The 15,519-nt window shown below is 41.3% G+C and overlaps 2 protein-coding genes across 2 annotated transcripts in view; both read left to right on the top strand.

Annotated features, from left to right (window-relative positions):
* NIBAN1 (niban apoptosis regulator 1) overlaps positions 1-4,260 on the top strand; it is an 82,853-nt gene extending 78,593 nt beyond the window's left edge. The window contains exon 14 of the mRNA XM_054981330.1: positions 124-4,260. Within this exon, the coding sequence (XP_054837305.1) occupies positions 124-1,583 (1,460 nt within the window). The 3' untranslated portion in view covers positions 1,584-4,260. The remainder of the gene's footprint in view (positions 1-123) is intronic.
* A 5,372-nt stretch (positions 4,261-9,632) lies between these two features.
* Positions 9,633-15,519, top strand: part of EDEM3 (ER degradation enhancing alpha-mannosidase like protein 3) — a 44,885-nt gene continuing 38,998 nt past the window's right edge. The window contains exon 1 of the mRNA XM_054981327.1: positions 9,633-9,925. Coding sequence (XP_054837302.1) covers positions 9,762-9,925 — 164 coding nt within the window. The 5' untranslated portion in view covers positions 9,633-9,761. The remainder of the gene's footprint in view (positions 9,926-15,519) is intronic.

Genomic DNA, 15,519 nt, shown 5'->3' with positions numbered 1-15,519 from the left:
TCTGGGAAAGGCCAGTCTCCAACACCTGAACTTCAGAGGACTTGTTTGTATGTCACCTCTCCCCCCACCCTTTTTTACATCCCTATGGCTGATTCTCTTTTGTTTGTCCATCTTCTGTTTTAGTGATAAAAGAGGCTGCCCACTTGAAGAAACACAACCTTTTTGAGGAAACAAGGCTTCCTTCTGAAAGTGTATCCAGTTTGAGTGACCTCAAAACTCCTTCAGGATCTGCTCAAGCTAGCCCAGCTAGGAAAGCAGCCGCCAACTTGACTGAGGTATCACATGCTGACATTCAGAGTAATGAAGTGTTCGTGCTAGAAAAAATCACTCCGGAGGGTTGCAGTGAGGCTAAAAAGACTCTGGCCAGTGAAGAAGGAATTTATGCTAATATCTCTAGTATTCCTGCAGGAGGAAGGGAAGAGGGGATGATTTCCGATCTCAGTGGCAAGCAGGAGCTCCCCTGTGTGATTCTGGCAGCTGTAGAGGAAACGATAACTCCACAGCTTCCGGAAATCCAAGAAACAAATTCTGGTGGAGGCTCAAGAACAGAAAATGAGGTACTAGGGGAGGAGAAAAAGCTACCTCCTCCAGATAGCTTGAATGAAATAAGAAGCTTGCTGACAGTGGCAGTTGAACTGCCAGCAGAGGATCCACCTAAGAACAAAGAAGAAAGTGTACATGAATGTGCAGTTTCAATGGCACAGGAAAGCGTAGAAGAAAGGAACACAGAGGACAAAATGATTGCAGATGAGTGTCAAACATGCGAGTTGCAGGAGTCTCCCAAAGTGCATTTTCTACCCACTGTCGAAGCAGGCAACATAACCGCAACAAGCCTCTCTCTACCAACTGCTGACAAGTCAGATTTTATAAGTGTAATAAGCATCTCTGGAGAAGGAAACCACAGCGCTGAAGTAGATTCCCCAGATGTGCCTGAAGAACTGAATGTTTGCCAAGCCTCAGAGGCCAATTTAGAGACAACAACAAGCATTTGGTATACTGATACAGAAAGTGGCAGTGCGGATGACCAGTCACAAGCAAAGCAACATGTGGAAGGTGGACAGTCTGACCAAAGGGAACTCGGTCTTTCCCCTGCACATTTTATCCCAGTGGATGAGAAGCCACAAGTGGAACAACCTGTTGAGGAAAGACAATCTGACCAGACTGAGCAGGGATTTTGTTCCCTTCGTTGTGCCTCAGTGGATGACAGTTCACAAAGAGGGCACCAAGCTGAAAGTGAAGAACCTGTACTCTCCCCTTTTCATTCTATCCCACCAGAAGTGGAGTCTCAGGATTCCATGAGCTGTTCTGTCAAAACACAAGAGTCTACTATTTTGAATATTGCAGATTTGAAAATAGAGTCAACTGATCTGCTGATTTCTCCAGAAGTAAAAGAGAATGAGGATAACAATGTGGAGAGCTCAACGAACACACCGTCCCAGTACTTCACCTTGGCTGAGGGGGATGATTCTACACATGTAGGCATGTCCTTGCCGAGTGCTGAAGTGGCAAATTTGACGGAAGTCAAAGCAGGCACACAAGAAAGTGCTGGGGGTGATTTTTCTGAATCACAGTCTGAGAAATAAAAAAAAGTGATTTTGGAAATACAAGGCCTAGATTCTTACGCTCAAAGTCCCTTTAAAGTTAGAATGGAGAGACTTATTCATACTCTGAATTTCTATTTCAGACCACTCCTATTTTGAATCTTTAGCTATTTTGATGAGAATTTGTTTAAATCTTCTCTGTGTCATCAGCTACTGCTTCATTTATTCTAACAACTTGGAATCAGGCCATGGAAAATTAGTCACAGTCACCAGAGATCGATGATAAGTGTCACAATTTTTTTTAAAGCCTTTGAAATTCCTTTAACTAGACCTTTAAATCTCTTAAATATTCACTGTGCATATTCACTGTGGCTTTATAAAATTCAGGACCCATGCATATGGATGAAGCTTGCAATGATGGATCAGCACTATTTTAGAGGAAGAGCTAAAATTAACTGCAGTTAAAGGAGAATAAAATGTACAGTATTTGCATGGAGCATGCTAAGAAGAAAATGAGAGAACATAGTCAATGAAAGGGAAATTTGCTTATTGTGCAGCATAAATATACATACAATTTTGACCTATGGTAGCTGGATGGTCACTTCTGCATTTAAAAGCTTTGGCTGATATTTTGACAATGGAGCAGTCTGATCCTGCTCTCATCCTCTTCTGTTGTTGCTTTATTTGAAATTGTCCGAATAGTTGGAGCAGGTTTCTCTGTCTCATTCCTCTGCACCTTTTGCAGAGCACTTTATAGCTATTTTTTCCAAGGGGAATGATAGACATTTACAGTAACTCCTACCTATTCCAGTTCTGCAGTTTCTTAGCCAGGACCGTTTTTTTAAAACATAGAACTATGCCAAGGCAACTCAAATTCTGCACCAAGAAAAGCTGAATTATGCAATCTGCATAAATTACGTAAATTAACGGTATTTGCATGATTTGTTTTGATTCTTCTAGTCACAAGGAAGGGCGAATGAGGAGCTGAGCTGGGCATCAGATCATCCCATTGCTTTTGCACTTACTGATCATAACACTGAAAGCCATAAGCAGAGTTACTTTATAATGAGCAATCAGGTTGAATATTTTCTGCAGATTTCCCCTAATATCTCTGTAAGGAGAAAGACTACAGACTTACCTTTTAAACATGCAAGCTGAAAATTAATGGAAAGGGCTCTGGAATGTCCATGCGAGTGGGTAGGTTTTCACAGCCCCCCGCGCCTGTATAGTCCTGCCATCCAGCCTCCTTCACAAGCTATAATTTTACAGCAGTCCTCCGGAAAAGCGTAAGGTGGATGGTATGGCCAGATATATCAAGGTACCAGTGTACCAAATCTGAATTATAAATAATATATTTTAACACAATTGCTGTAGAGATCCAAAAGAAGAGATAACACCTGACAATTTATCCATTAAGTCTTACAGCATCTAGCTATAGGAAACGTTGCTATATGACAATGCTATTTATACAATTTGTAACAATACTAACTGAATTAATGTTGACCCTGTCCCTAGCATAGACACAAATTTAAGTATACATTTATCTTAACATATGGATGCCCCACTTCAGGGGTGGTTACCACTAATATACATAGGCAGTGATAGTCTCTCTACAGAAGGGCAGTTTAAAAAGGTAGAGCTTTCATCTTTGCCTCCCCAAAGACTCTGTCAATTTCACCTCCCTTTTGGGGAGGCAAAGATGAAATTAACATTGCTCTGAGGAGCAATCTCCACTGGCTCCATCTTTTTAAACTACCCTAGTGTAGAGAGGTGAAATTCACAGAGCTTTTGGCTGTCTTAAACTACACTTCTCAGCTAACGTGTCTCCCTACACTTGAATGTCCCGTGTAAGATGCCTTGTGTAGAGAGACTCTTAAGTGTGGCATCCCTAGAAAAGAGGAGCAGAAGGAATCAGCTGTGGCAAGAATTTGGCCCACACAGCCTGTTTCAGAAGCTGCATTGTTTTCTGTTCCTAGTCCAGAAGGCTAGAGGCAAAATCACACCAAGGGATGAGAGACTGCTAATGTATTTGAATGGCACTGTCTTGTACTTTGGACCTGATTTGTGAAGCACTTACCAAAAATGGTGGGCATAATTTCATTAATTATATCAGAAAGCTCAGAGATAGGACCTGATGGGTAGTTTTAGGTGGGAAGATGGGAGCTGACTCTCGAAAGCTTCCACCCTGAAAATCTTGTCTTGGATGCCGCTGGATTCAAATCCAGGCCCTGATGGGATTAGCTGTGAATAATATCTCGGTTTAGTGGGTAGCGGGCAGGAGTAAGACGGAAGCTCATCTATTATAATAGTTCAGTGTGTCTTCAGTGATCCATTTGCTTGAAAATGTAGCACATAGCATCTAGGAATAATAGTTTAGGATTGGATTTTGGGATAAGTTTATACACACACGGCCAGGGGTGGGGGTGAGGGGACCATAATGCATCATAAGCCATAGAGCTGGAGCTAATTTGTGTGTTCGAATTGCATGTAATGCTTTGCATCTCATTCTGCTGTGCATCGCAGAAACCAATATGGGGACAATTGGGTGGGAAGCAAAAAGAATTAGGATTGGAATGGTGGCATATCACCACCAAACTATGTGGAGAATGGAAATGGAGGTGGTGGCGATTATCATCTCTATTGCCACTAAACGTCCAGGTTAGAGCAGGGTGTATGCATTTGATCAATTACTGTTTCATTATTTAACCTTATTTTCTACTGCCACCATTTAACCCTCAGGGTAAAGAACAGGTTTTGTACCTTGGTAGTTTAGTATTTACTCGGAATAGGATAAAGAGACACCCAGACCAAGGCATAACAGGAACCAAAATTTAAGATGATTTATTAGAGATTCCTTAGAAGCATAATACAGTTATTTGACTGGATGTTTGTCAAGAAGGTACATATTGTTGATTTCTTTAACATTACTGTAGCTGTGAGAAATAGAAATCCCTATGCCACTCCTCCCCAGTCAAATAGCTGATTTCCCTAACTCTGGCCTCCCCCAAGTTAGCACTCAAAAAACTTTGCTTGCACGGCTCTGAAGTCTTCCTTCTATAGGTTGCAATCCTAAGCATGCTTACTAGGGAGCAAGACCTATTGAGCTCAACATGCTTAGGACTGAGAGTAAACGTGCTTTGGATGGCGTGGCCAGTTGCTGCTCCTGGAAAACTCAACTACTTCCTTAGCTGACCCTCTCAGGTTTTTCTCCTGCCGATTTCTGCCTTCCTCACAGTCTCACTACCGGCCTACAGGTTAATTTTTCTTTCATATTTCTTCTACAGTCCCTTTCCAGCTCTTTTTGTTAACCTCTGACAGCAATTGCTAGGGTTGTCAAAAGGCTTCGAGAAAAATGCCCTGCCCCCTATGATAGAGGCTTAATGTGTGCAAATGGGCAGGTGGATCTTTTTGTAGCATGGAGGTAAATAACATCCTATTAAACCTCTATTAAAGGGGCGGGGTATTTTGGCAACCCTAATGGAATGCTCTGTGCCCAAAATCTGTGTAACCTTTAATGCTCTCCAACCAGACCTTTCAGCCAACTAAAATACATTGTTCTAAGCTAAAGACTACTCACTGGTTCTTAGAGAAAGACCAGAAAAAGGTGATTTGTTGTGCACTAACTGATTGGGTTGCCAGCTGCCTGGAGAGAAAAAATATACACTAAACTAGGTCCAAATAAATTGAAGAACCCACGCTAGGCACATTTCCATGAGCTAATATTTTAATGTCAGAAGCAGAATATTGGACGGAACTGCACTTTATACTACTTTTTATACTACACAAGGTGTACAAGTACAACTGCAGCCCCACGTTATCTCTCCCCCCACCCCACCCCCCACTGCCTTTTCTATAACATCTAGTACAATGTAGCTTTTGTCTTGATGGAATTATGAGGTGCATTTCTCCGTCGGCATGAAGATCATTGATTGATGGAAAGAGAGAGATGCTCAATGTAGTCATGTCAGCAGGATAGGAGGTAAAATGTATGTGACGTTATGAGGAGGAGGTTCTGTTTCAGTTGCAGTCAGTTCCATAGTTCTTAGAATGTGTAGGTCTGCTGTCATCCACGAGGAAAGCTTGCTAATCTTAACCATGTTTACTTGGAAACAGGTCCCATTGATTTTAGTTACGTATTTGCTTCTTATTTCAAAGTAAGTATGTTTAGGATTGCAGCCTTTAAAAGCAAACATTTGATTTTTTTGAATCTTTGACTATTTGACTAAGAAACATCAGATTAAGTTTTTTCAGTTTTGTTAATTTTTAAAAAATCGTTTTCTCCCAAAGCAGTATGTTCAAAGTATCATTTAGTATACTTTATGTGTACATATTTCCCAATTAAACACCTGACTGAACAGAGAAATTGTGTAATGTGCTTTTCAGTTTTCAATTGCTTGTTCCAAAATAAAATATTTTCATCTCATGTTGTGTGTTTTTGGAAGCTTATGTGATAGTTATATGGAATGCTAAATACTACTAAAAATTCATCATCGTGGAATTTTTAGAGAGGCTGTGCTGTAAAAGTTCCTAAGTTTGCGGATGAGACTTATCCAATGCTTGGGGCTAGTTTGCATGTTCAAAATGATGGCTTCATGTGATGTGTCCAGGTCCACCCATGAATTTGCACACAGTTGTGTTCATTTGGAGAATGTAATACGTGAACTAACCATCTGATACCTTTTCAAATGATACCTGATACCTTTAACAATAACAGGGCTAGGCTTAGTGGTTCATACATTTTAAGTTCTCCGCATAAACAATATCTTCAGGAAAGGTCAGGATACTTTTGTGTAAAATGCATTTTGATTGCAAACCATTCCTATATACTGCTAGATCATTGTAAATGCATCCAACCCAAAGAATGTTCTGGTTTTTCACTTCTCCCTCAGCAACGGCTAATAAAACTTGAGTATCTAATGTGATCAACACATTCAGACTGTTTGGATTCGAACGTCTTCAAATCTTGCAAGATCAGTACACAAAATTAGTGCCTGAATTTGTGATTCCAAAATTTTCAGTTTTGCATATATAACAAAAACAAGTTACGTTAAGCTAAAATCTTCATTTTGTAGTTTAAGTAAACAGCAAGCTTCCTTCTTTCATACTATTAAAATGCTACTGCTTCTAGGGCAACAGCCCCCAGAATGATTCCTATGGACAGCATTTATCCCCTGGAAACTGCTTGCTTCTTAAGTGTTGAGGATAAAATCTCAAAGAAATTGAATGGAACAGGAAAACACAGACTTTCAGGTCACTCACCATCTGCTAAGATGGTCAAACATCAGGTGGGGCCTACAGAACTACAACGTATCTCCAGACTACAGCAATGAATGGATAAAATGGCAGCTTTGGAGGGAGCTTCTTGCCCTTCCTAAGCACTGCCCTGAAATCAACAGGAATTTTCCAAGCCAGAGTTGGCTACTATAAGCTAACTGATTATCAAAATTTTGACATCATCCCAAGCAGGCAACCTTGACTTGACCATAGCCACATGCTTTCTCATGTCCTTTGGCTTGGGAACCTCCCTTTTCTTTGGAAACAAACCAAAGAGCACCTTTTCCCCTGAACAGAAAGCTGGTCCTGCCCATGTGGCAGCTATTTTGTGATTGCCTCCATCCTTCCATAACTGCTACTTTGTGATAGCACCCCTTTTCTTGAGGCTAGGAAAGTCCCTTTAGGCTCAGCAAGGTTGAGGACCCCTGTTCAGAAATAGTTATTCAGAGCAGGCCATTCCAAATTTTTTTGTAAAAGGCTCAGAGGTACAGGGGGCAGATGAGTTAACGTTTTGGTCCATAAGCATTTATTTTATTTGACTTACACCCCGCCCTTCCCATGAGCGGGCTCAGGGCGGCTTCCAACAATATTCCAATAAAAACAAAATAAAAACATTACAACCACTTAATCCAGATAATATGAAAAAAAGATTCAGGTGCCACTGATCAAATCCGGCTACTATAAAATCACTACAAGCCACGGGAACTGCCATGGTGTAAATCGGGCGGCTGCAGGAGGGCAAGGCGGTCAGAAAGGGGGACATAAAACTGGCTCCTAATCAAAGGCCCTGCAAAACATCTCTTATCTTGCAGGTCCTGTGGAACTGTAATAGGTCCCACAGGGCCCAGATCGCCAGTGAGAGAGCATTCCTACGGGCTGGGGCTGGGGCGAAAAAGGCCTGGCCTTGGTCGAGGCCCGCCGAATGTCTCTCAGGCCACATAATGGGAGAGGTGGTTCCACAGGTATGCAAGTCCCAGTCCACGAAGGGCATTAAATACTAGAACCAATACCTTGAACTGTATCCAGAACTCAACTGGAAACCAGTGCAGCTGGCATAACACAAGGTGGATGTATGCCCTAAATGGTGTCCCCATGAGGATACGTGCTGCTGCATTCTGGACCAGTTGTACCTTCCGTGTCAAGCCCACAGGCTTTCTCCATTTGGTACCTCACTCTTTCTCTTAGAAGCTCAGAGTAGCTGGCACTCAGAGGGTTATTCCATCATAAGAACCTGAGAGCGAGCTAGGGAGCTCCATGACTGGGTAGGTATTTCAGGTCTGTCCAGTCTTAACTGTTCAGAATCCAAAGTTAAAAAAAAGGTTCAGGTTGCTGCATTGGTCCACAACAAAATCCAAAAATAAAAGCCTCATGATACCTTTTATAAAGACTAACCAAAAGAAAAGCTTCTGAGTCTCCAGAACTCTTCCTCAGTAAATGATTTTTTAAAAAAATCAGCTGCTTGGTTTTGTATTTCAAAGGATGCTTCCATTTTATACTTCTTTGCAAAAAGTCATGGGCAACTAAGGGCCAAGCTAGAAGTGACAAGTTACACTTGAATGGCAAGTGAACAGACTCACATGTATTCATTCCTCCCTGTTCACTTGTGCTCCACTTGCACTCCACTCATCACATAGTGATGAGTGGAGTGCAAGTGAACAGGAAGGAATACATGTCTGTTCACTTGCCATTCAAGTGTAACTCATTACTTCTAACTTGGCCCTAACACTAGTACCATATTAAAACTGCATATCCTTGCAGTCACACATAACAGCAAGTCTTAAGATCATGGCCTGAAATTATCTAGGAAAATGGAGAGGTCTGGACAACTCAAAAGCCTGCACACTGGTTGGTTGGTCCCAATAAATGGCACCACATGCTGTTGTTCAGAATCTATATTCTTCCTGGCAGTGATGGAGGAAGGGGAGGTAGATGCTCCCTGGTCTGGTCAAGGTTTGTTCCTAGTGCTTTGAGCTTTTTATTTAATTTATACTCCTCCTTTCCGCACACAGGGTTGCCAAATTCCAGGTAAGGTCTGGATATGTCCCAGAATTACAAGGAACCACCAGACCACAGAGAGCAGTTCCCCAGCTGCAAGTGGCTGTTTCAGAGAATGGACTCGATAACATTATATCCGAGAGGACCCTGCCCTCCCCAAGCTGCACCCCCAAATCCTCAGGAATGTCCCAACCCAGAGGTGGCAACCCTATCATCATGCTATAAAACAATACACTTCTACCATAAATATCTTGCCAGCTATTAAAGAGACATGTCAACATAAAAGCTCCACATTTCCAAATCCAAAGGTATAATAGAAAGACAATGAAACAAACTAGAGACTACATCCCCCAACATCTCCAACTTGGGTTGCCAGGTCCAGATTGGGAGATTCCTGGAGATTTGGGGGTGGAACCAGATAAGGTAGGGGTTTGGGGAGGGAAAGGGCTTCAGTGGGGGGGTAATGCCATAGATACCATCCTTCAAAACCACCACTTTCTCCAGGGGACCAAATCTTTGTCACTTGGAGATCAGTTGTAATTCCGGGAGATCTCCAGCCACTGCCTGGAAGCTGGCAACTCCCAACTCCAACCAACAGTTGTTAAACTGCATTTTACCATTCGAGAGAGCCACGCCCAATTAATAAAGCTGTGTGCGCGTGCGCATGTGAGTATCCGTTCCACGTATTCCTTTGATCCCGGAGCGTATGACGTCTCATCAGATGGCAAGAGCCAGTCGTTCTTATTGGTTTTTGCTCCTCGCGATTGTCACGTTACCGGAAGAGGAACCCGGAAGCCGCTGGACGGGAGGATCTCTGTTTCCTTGGCTACGGCAGGGAGAAGGGAAAAAAAGAGAGAGCGAGAAGGGCCGGTCCCTTCAGTTGTCGCGGAAGCGGCGCGGCTGCTGTTGAAAGGATGGGACCGAGTCGGGCTTAGCGGAGCAGCTGCCGCCATGAGCGGAGCAGCGGCTGGTGGGGAGGGAAGGAGCGGCGACTCCCCAGCAGGCCGTTGGGCGCGCTGGAAGTTGCTGGCTTTGGGCCTCCTCTCCGCTTCCTCGGTGTTGGCGGCAGCCCCGGCCGCTCAGGCCATGAGCAGGGAGGAGAAACGTCGCCTCGGGTAAGAGACCGGGAGGGAAGCGGCGGCCTGCCCTCTTCTCCCCTTAACCCTCCTCCTCCCCTTTTTGTCCGGCTGAGCCCGGAGAGGTCACCCTGTCACTTCCAAGGGTTGAGAACGGACATGCTCCTAACGCACTAAGGTGACGGTGTCCCCGAGGGAGAGCTGGAAAGATGTCAAATGGTCTCTAGCCGAGGTGGTGTTAATTCAGTAATTGGGCTTTGCTTCATCTCTAAATGTGCTGCTGTCTTTTGATGCTAGGCTTGTAAAGAAGTCTTTCATGATTAACTAGCTCGTGAAAATAGTCGTAGGTGGGCAGCCGTGTTGGTCTGCAATAGAGCAGCAGGATTAGAGTCTAGCGGCTCCTTCGAGACCTACAAGGTTTTCAGGCTATAAGCTTTTGAGAGTCCAATCTTCTTTCTCCACATGCCGTAGAAATCTTGTTGGTCTCTGAGGTGCCACTGGACTCAAATCTTAGTCCTTGAAATTCTCTTTAAAACTGAATGACTTCTGCCCTCTCACAGTTCTTTTATTGTAGGTTAAGGGGAAGGGTGGCTTTTTCTAAGTTTTCTGTGCCTGGTTGATTAGAGGCAATTCTTTAAAAAAAAAAAAACACAAGTGAACTGCAGCTTTTGGATATTGCAGTTGTGTTAACTGAAGTAGCAAATGAACCGCTTGTTTCACCACATTTGTGAAATATCCTGGTCTGCAATGGCATAAGTTTCTTGAGAAATAATTCGTTGTAAAACAAATAGGCAATCTCATATCTATTTATGCATTTTCTCTGTGTTATGGGAGAACTTTCAAAATTGAAAGCATCTGTTAATGATACAGGAGCAGGTGGTGACTCTTTTACTGTTTTGCTTGGAGTTGTAGATGTTGCCTATATGATCAAGTATCTATAAATGGCAATATAGCCATGTTGAGGATGAACTAACAATAACTGCCACCATCCAATAAGGAGGTGTCAGGGAAGCCATGCATATTTGATCAATTCCAAAATGACAGGTTAACGGTCCTAAGGGAGAAAAAGCACTTTCTCTTTCTTTATATATTTGGATATATAAAGCCTTTGAGGCTTTATGTATTTGCATAAAAAAGCCTTTGAGGCTTACTCATATCTGTTAAATTTCATATGCTCAGAACACCTGTTTGAATGTGGTTTGCATGCATGCTCTTCTTCATTTATATAATGACTTTAAAAAGTAACATCCTGTGCCTCAGGAAAGTGTTCAATCAGATTATGTGAACAGGAAGACTTGGTGTGCCTTTACACACAATACTTCCATTTATGATGGTGCGTATGGTTTAGATTCCCAGGCATCGCTGTGGATAAACATTGTCAAGCTTTCTTATCCATGTGTTTTTAGTTAATATTGGGGGGCAGGTGTGGGCAAGCAACTAGTATCATAGTTTAGTGTGTCTTAATATTTCTATTTTTTCACATGTGTACTTCAATACTAAACTTTTAAAAAGTGTTTTTTTAACTTTGGGAGCTATATTAGATGATACAGAAAAATAATTTAATTCTTGTATCTTACTTTAACACCAAATATTTACTGGGTGTCTTATATGTTTTGAAATGAAAGTAGTCTTCAGAAGTGCCTGGGAGAAACATGCTTCCTGGATGCGATCTATACTACCTACTGACTAGTATGAATCTACCAACCTATCAGAGCTGTTTTCTCAATATGGCATGCTCGTTAAGGTCAAAATGTTGCTTACAGTTACCAATGTATTAATGAGTGGAAATAGTCAAAGATGAAAGAATACTCCCTAAAGCCTTTTTTAGCTACTTATTCTGGTTTACTTTCATCGATAGGGGGTTAAACTAACTCTTTGGTAATGCAATTTTTTGCTTTCATCACATGTTTCAATGGGCATCTTATATGGTTAGTTGAAAGTTTTGTTTGCAGTTAGCTTCCAAAGTAGGATGTGTTAGAAATTTAGGTAAGTACCAAGTGGAAAGTCAGGGTAAATATTTTAATAAATAAGTACATAGAAATATTCTGCTAATAGTTCAGAAATGTATAACTGGGTCAGATTCACAATGGTGTTAATATCTTCTGGTGTAATATGTGAGCAGATTCATGCTTGCTTGGTTGTATGCCTGGAGATGTAAAGCAGATGACGCTGTGCTGCATCTTAAACTAACAGTTTAGTCTTCATTCATTTGTACTAATTTGGATTTGTAATGTCTAGGCAATAATAGTTCAGAGAAATATTATGCTTCATTAAGTAATTTTGAGATATACAAATGAGGGGCTTAGTAACTTTTGGAAGACATGGTAGTGTCTTAGAAAACAGTATATATGCACTTGTATGCTTATGATGTAACTACTTGTTCCTTTTGATAATCTACTTTTAAAGACTGTGGTGTGTGACCCGTATCCCCTGTGCATAGGTTGACTATTCAGAAATATATAGTTCCAAATATAATTATGTTTGGTATTGACAAAAATGAAGCAGTGTTCGATTGTGAGATGCCATTCTGTTCATTAAGGTGTCTTGTGTTCTCTGACACTGGATACAGTTCGGTAGTTTTAAATTTTATAAGCGGTGAGCTTTTGTATTAAAAGTTTCCATGAGCTGTTATACACACAATAGCAGGTGGCATTTCACATGGGTAGCTTAGGTAATACTTGATAATACTGTCCATTGGAAGGAGAACTAAATGACCTTTTAAATTAATGTGCTCTTTGTGACTAGTGGATTTTAGATGCCAGTGCCTATTAACAGTCCCGTAATGGAAAGAAAAACACTTGAATGATTTAAATCAAGTGATAAAATGAATTATGTGTAGGTATGTTCTATTTTCATTGTACTAAGTGGTGTGCTGTATGTTCCTGTGGGATGATAGTATTTCTGCATTGGGGATTGGAGAAATGCCTGTTGGAGATGCTCTTGTTAGAGTCCTGACAAACCTAGCTATCATAAGGTATACAGTTTTAGAGACAATTTTGATCTGCATTAAATGGAAAAAATTTGCCAATGCTGAACAAATTGCTTGTGTGGATTGTCTGGAAATAAAAATCTGAATTTGTGCATAGAACTTATTTACTTTATTTATTAATTATCTGCCTTTTTCACTGAGGCTCAAGGGGGATTATGCAGTGTGAGCCAATACAGACAATTCCAAAGACATTTTAATAAACAATGTAATAGGGTATATAAATGCATGTTTGCAAAGATTTAAAACCAGTAGAAATCCAGTACAGAGTTGAAGAAATGCTGAAACAGACCATAAGCAATCCTAAGCCTGACATTTTAAACAACATAGAACGATCATACTTACAGTAACAGACAGTACATAGTAGTAAAGCAGTGCTAGATCCAGTGTAGCCCCTAGGTTCTTTGCTGAACCTACAGGGGTCAGATGAACTCCATTGGAAGCATGGAATACAATGTCCTTCAAGATTTCTTTCTTCCCAACCAGCATCGCTTCCATCTTGTCTGGGTTCAGTTCAGTTTGTTTCCTTTAAGCCATTTGACCACAGCTGTCAGACAGTGACCCAAGATCTCTACTGCATTCTGGGGTGATTTGGATAGTGAGATATAAAGCTAGATGTCATCTGCACATTGATGGCATCCAGTTCCATAGCTACAAATGAGTTCTCCTAAAGGCTTTACATAGAGGTTGAATAACATGGGGAGTAAGATTGCGTCCTGTGGAACCCTGCAAGATAGTTCCCACTCTGGAGATAGCTGGTCTCCAACTGCAACTCTGTGTCCATTTTATGAAACAATTTTAAACCAGTCCAAGGCACATCCTTAATACCGACTTCTGCCTCCAAATGCCTCAACAAGATGGCATGGTCTGCTGTACCGAAGACTGCAGATATATCCAGGGGGAGCAACAAAGAAGCACGGCATTTGTCTACATTCAGGCAGAGGTCATCTACTAAAGTCATGAGAGCCAACTCTGCCTCATAGCCTGGACTGAAGCAAGACTGAAAAGGGACCAGAGCACCAGAATTATGCAAGAAAACCTGTAGTTGGTCTCCTTCTGCTCTCTCAATCACTTTGCCCAGGGAGGGCAGATTAGAGACTTGGCAATAATTGACCACATCATTTTTGCTTATGGAGAGAGGTCCTAGCATGGCATCAGGTGTTGTCTTGGCCATAGGATTTCTAGCACTATCCATTTGTGGACTCAATAAGGAATATAAAATGAATCATAATATCTATCTTTTTTCTTTTTTAAATCTTGAACAAAGCATTTATGCAAATGTACCTGACAATACAGGGTCATTTTAAGAAATAGGGAAGTAATATAAAATAGGTCAGTATTATTACCCTATTGCAGATGGGGTGGGGGCAGAGGTTAAATGAAAGTGAATTGCTTAAGATAACTTTAGGGGAGCACTACATGCAGTTGTGGGAAATGGCAAGTATGCAGTGTGTGAACAGTGCATAACTGTACATGCATCTGGGAAGCCATCTGGCCCAGTTACGTTTCCCATATGTGTGTACCTCATGTTTAATGTTGCAAGTACGCTCATGTGCTATGCCCACACATTGAGGCATTTCCTTCAGCAATCTGGTAACTCTACGGAAGAAGCAAGAGACAAGGATTGCAGACTGCCCAACTGCCATTGTGTCACATTGGTTAGCTGGAATCCAGCTTGTTGCTTATGTGTGGGGATCTCTTAAGGCTCTCTCTCCATCAAAATATTGCTCACCTCATACATTGTCCCTTGCAGTTCCTGTCAGTGAAATTAGACGGATGCTGATGAAATACACTCACAAATTTTGGGCCTTATTCTGCAGGCTAATTCAGATTATTCCTGTAAATTAAATAATGTCTATGTAGATCTCAGTTCTTAAATTTTCTTGTCAAGTTTTACGAGTCAATGGACCAGTAATCTATATCTGAACTACTGAAATGAGGAATTCAGAGGGCATATTAAAGTTTTATCATCCAGTCTCACCACTGAGTAAAGTGGTGCAGTTTTATATTTCTTTAATCAGTACTAAGATTTTTTTTTCATTTTTTAAAAAAAAATTACTTTCCAAAGATTATTTTGAAAATATGGGGAGTGATTCAGATAACAGAAGGGGAATGTTTGTGTCAAAAGAATGACTGTAATATGATTTCATATTGTCAGGATTATCCCTCCCACCACAGAGCTGCTCCATGTTTGTTCCATATAATTACTTCAAACCTGCTCTGGTTAGGAAAGCAAATTACAGCAAAGGTAGATGTGTCCATGAATTCCTGAGCATCAGCATGAATATGCCATCCAGCGTATAATGCAGACTCTTCAGCCATCAATTTGTTGTGTGTGGTTGTAAAGCTACAGCAAGATTTCTCAATGTATGTAGTTAGGGCAGAATAAAGATGGGGTTCCACTTTCCGCAAGAGAAAGAAAAAGCGAGATACAATTCAGTGGGGGTACAGGCATGCTTTGAAGTGATGAGGATTTTTATTTATGGTATTTAAAGTCTGCCTTTCTCACTGACTCTCAAGGCAGATTATACAATACAAGTCAACTGGAAGCCTTCTGAAAAATAGAAAGTAGTGACAGCCAAACAACCTTATCTTCGGTCAGAGTTTGAGCAAAAACAGAGTTGTGTGAGGTAGGATTTATGCTGCC

Source organism: Eublepharis macularius, chromosome 5 (assembly GCF_028583425.1).
Source record: "Eublepharis macularius isolate TG4126 chromosome 5, MPM_Emac_v1.0, whole genome shotgun sequence".
Lineage (NCBI taxonomy): Eukaryota > Metazoa > Chordata > Lepidosauria > Squamata > Eublepharidae > Eublepharis > Eublepharis macularius.
Note: the sequence above shows the minus strand (reverse complement) of the source record. Positions and strands in the feature narration are given on the sequence as shown.